We start from the raw sequence: 3,714 nt of genomic DNA, 5'->3' as shown, positions 1-3,714 counted from the left end.
GGAGTCACAAGCTTCTCTGTTGAACGTTGCTGGATGCGGCTTTCAAATTCTTCAATGTTGTCCTTCTTCACACACTCATATAACTTGCTATCTATCTTTGTATTTGGCATGTGATCTCTCGGAATCGAGTTTTGAGCTATGTTTATTGCTACGCTAGACATAGCGAAAGAAAATGTTATTTTACTTGAATCAGCTATACGTATCAGACAGCTGGACTTCTAATTTAAATAGACCAGAAGGAGAGAGCAGCCTTGGCCATGGTTATAGCAGCATCTAGATAAGGAAAAGGAAAAGAGAAAGAAAAGGAGGAAAATGAGAATTATATTAGCATGTTTGTATCTAATATATTCTTTAGATATTACCTGTTCGTGTCATAAATTATAAAGCTAATAAAAATTTATCTTATAGTTAACTTCAAGTCTTAAAAAAATTAGTTAAAATTCGTGTAAATTAATTTAGAAACCTACGGTTACAAAAAAAATATTTGTTTTTATATTTAAAAAATTATTTTTTTAATTTTCTTTAATATTTTTAAATTATTTTAATGTGTTATATTTAAAATAATTTAGAATAAAAAATAAATTATTTTAATATATTTTTAAATAGAAAATAATTAAAAAAACAAATATATAACACTTTAAAATCAAGTCAAACGATAGTGTCAAATAACGAACTAAGACTTCGTCAACTATCTAAACAAACGTGTCGAGCACTCCTAACAATATGTCAGAAACTGATTTTGAGACAAACGTAAGGGCGTCTTCTTTTCGTTTTTTCTCTGTAGAGTTAATAGATTATGTAAAAATTGTTTTTTTAAATATTTTTTATTTTAAATTATATTAAAATAATATTTTTATTTTTATTTTTCATAGTAACCTCGGTGAGAATGAAGAGGAAAATGACCTAAGTGTTTATTAAATTAACTTTTTAAAGCTGACAACATACAAAAGAAGTTTGAGAAGTGGAGGGATCTGTACTGGGATGCCATCAGGATGCATGATGATAAGCTGTAATTAAATTATTAATTATTAGTATTTATTCTTAAGTTATTGATAATATAAACCGTAACCTCAAATTTTCTCAATTAAAAATCTACTGGTAGTGTTTAATGTTTCCTTTACCAAAGCTGTTTTGGGTAAATTAAATTACCTCCGAGTCTGCCTTTTATATTTTTGGCTATTGTCTGACCAGGTCGTCAAAGAAGCCACAGATGCTGAATTTTCAGACAATGCTAGCGAAGTATTATTGGATGAAATCGCTTTCGTTTGGAAAAAGGAAATAAAAAAACAAAACAAAAAAAGTCTTAGTCTATGCAACTTGCTAGTCTTAAGTCTTTTATGGACTCGGTCTGTGTTGGATTCGGTCCATGTTGATGCAGATGGATGTGTCTCTTAGATGCAAGAAAGGTACTTCTTCCAGACTCGGATCTTTGATTTCCAAAATCGGGACAAGAGAATAGCTGTCAATTTTTAAAGTGTAGAACTCATTTCGATTGATTGTGCGGAACATAAGCGATATTTTTTAAAAATATACTGACTTATCCGAACACTCGGAATCCCGGGGCAGGGAGAAAAGCAGATGTTCTCTTCTCCTTAAATACATTTCAACTAATTCTTTAAGGATTTTAAATTAATGAACATAAATGTTTATTGTTTTTCAAACTAGTTATTTAAAAAAAATAGGAACATAAGCGATATTTTTTAAAAATATACTGACTTATCCGAACACTCGGAATCCCGGGGCAGGAAGAAAAGCAGATGTTCTCTTGTACATTTCAACTAATTTTTTAAGGATTTTAAATTAATGAACATAAATATTTATTGTTTTTTTCAAACTAGTTATAATTTAAGATATAAAATTAAGTTATATCTCTCGAAATTCTTTTTTACCTTCTTATTATAATTGATAGTTAAAGAGATTACTAATGAGATAATTTAAAATCAGATAATAATTATTTTTTAAAATATTTTTTATTTAAAAATATATTAAAATAATTTTTTTTTAATTTTGATATCATCACAAATTTAAAGCAAATATCTTGAACTTGAAAACCTTATTAATTCAAATTAGAGGGGGATATTGTGAAGATAATTGATCAGAATTTATTAACCTTGTTAACCTTATTGATTCAAATTAGAGGAGGGATGGGATGAAGGTGTTTGATTTCATAGATATATTTATTTATTTATTTATTTAATTATATAATAATAAAAATTGTTATATATATATATATATATATATTATTTAGAAGCTTCGAAAATTAGTTATGATTACTAATTATTATATGACAATTTCTATTTTTATTTTTATTTTATCTCTAGTAATCTTAATTAGTTAGTTCACCGAGTTGCGCACTATGTGTCAATATTAATATCAATAAGGAATCGAAATTCCCATTTTGATATCATCACAAATTTAAAGCAAAAATCTTGAACTTGTAAACCTTATTGATTCAAATTAGAGAAGGAATATTGTGAAGATAATTGATCTAGAACTTGTGAATCTTATTGATTCAGAAAATATCTTGAACTTGTGAACCTTAGTGATTCAAATTAGAGAAGAGATATTATGAAGATAATTGATCTAGAACTTGTGAACCTTATTGATTCAGAACTTATTAACCTTATTGATTCAAATGAGGGATAGGATGAAAGTGTTTGATCATAAATACATTTATTTATTTAATTATATAACAATAAAAATTGTTATATATATATATATATTATTTAAAAGCTTCAAAAATTAGTTATGATTACTAATTATCATATGATAATTTTTTTTTTTTTTTATCTCTAGTAATCTTAATTAGTTCACCGAGTTGTGCACTATGCGTCAATATTAATATTAATAAGGAATCAAAATTCTTATAATTTTATATTTTTATATATAAATTTATTTAGAAATATAGTTGTGATTATTTTTTAAATAACTTTTTGTATCAAAATACATGTTAATAATTTTTTTTTTATTTTTTTTAAATTATTTTTTACATCAACATTTCAAAATAATTTAGAAATATTAAAAATATATTAATTTAAAATTAATAAAATAATAAAATAAAAATTTAAATTTTTTTTAAATATTTTTATAACTTAAAAACAAACCGGATGTAAAGCCATACATTGACCATCCCAATCATTGAATAAAAAAAACAAGAGGAAAAGCATTGAATCAAAAGGGATGACAGTGGTGTCTAGGCAAAGAATTTGGTGTTTCATCAGGTTCCTAACAAAATCCATGCCAAGGGTAAAAATTAATATATGTTTTCACATCATTTTAATATATTAATATTAAAAATATATTTTTAAAAAAAATTATTTAAAATAAAAAATATTTTAGGGATTAGCTATTTTATAGCATCTTAAAATATACATGCCCGCTTTTCAACCTAAACACCGAGAGACAATCAAATCATCATCAATGTGGCATCATTTTCTATCTCCTCCTTACTTCAAATCATTATGCACCTTCACATTATGCCCAAGAATCATATAACAACGAATTATATTAATTACATCAACTCCATACAATTCATCTATACTTCTGTCAGGAAATGACAATCACTACTGTACTAGCCAAGCTTTCTTAATATATACAGTCCAACACAAACTGACATTTTGGGTTTGGTCAGGTTGGGCCAGATAAAAATCTCTTTGACATGGTTCAAGCAAGCAGTTGAAAAGGTTGAGATTTTCCAAGAGAAAATCATGGATC

General features: G+C 25.9%; 1 protein-coding gene across 1 annotated transcript in view; it reads right to left on the bottom strand.

The window, feature by feature from the left end:
* The window catches only part of LOC105140406 (ankyrin repeat-containing protein At2g01680-like), a 3,219-nt gene extending 3,058 nt beyond the window's left edge, over positions 1 to 161 (bottom strand). The window contains exon 1 of the mRNA XM_011047216.1: positions 26 to 161. Coding sequence (XP_011045518.1) covers positions 26 to 161 — 136 coding nt within the window. The remainder of the gene's footprint in view (positions 1 to 25) is intronic.
* Between the last annotated feature and the right edge of the window lie 3,553 nt (positions 162 to 3,714).

Source organism: Populus euphratica, unplaced genomic scaffold (genome assembly GCF_000495115.2).
Source record: "Populus euphratica unplaced genomic scaffold, PopEup_1.0 scaffold106.1, whole genome shotgun sequence".
NCBI classification, from domain to species: domain Eukaryota; kingdom Viridiplantae; phylum Streptophyta; class Magnoliopsida; order Malpighiales; family Salicaceae; genus Populus; species Populus euphratica.
Note: the sequence above shows the minus strand (reverse complement) of the source record. Positions and strands in the feature narration are given on the sequence as shown.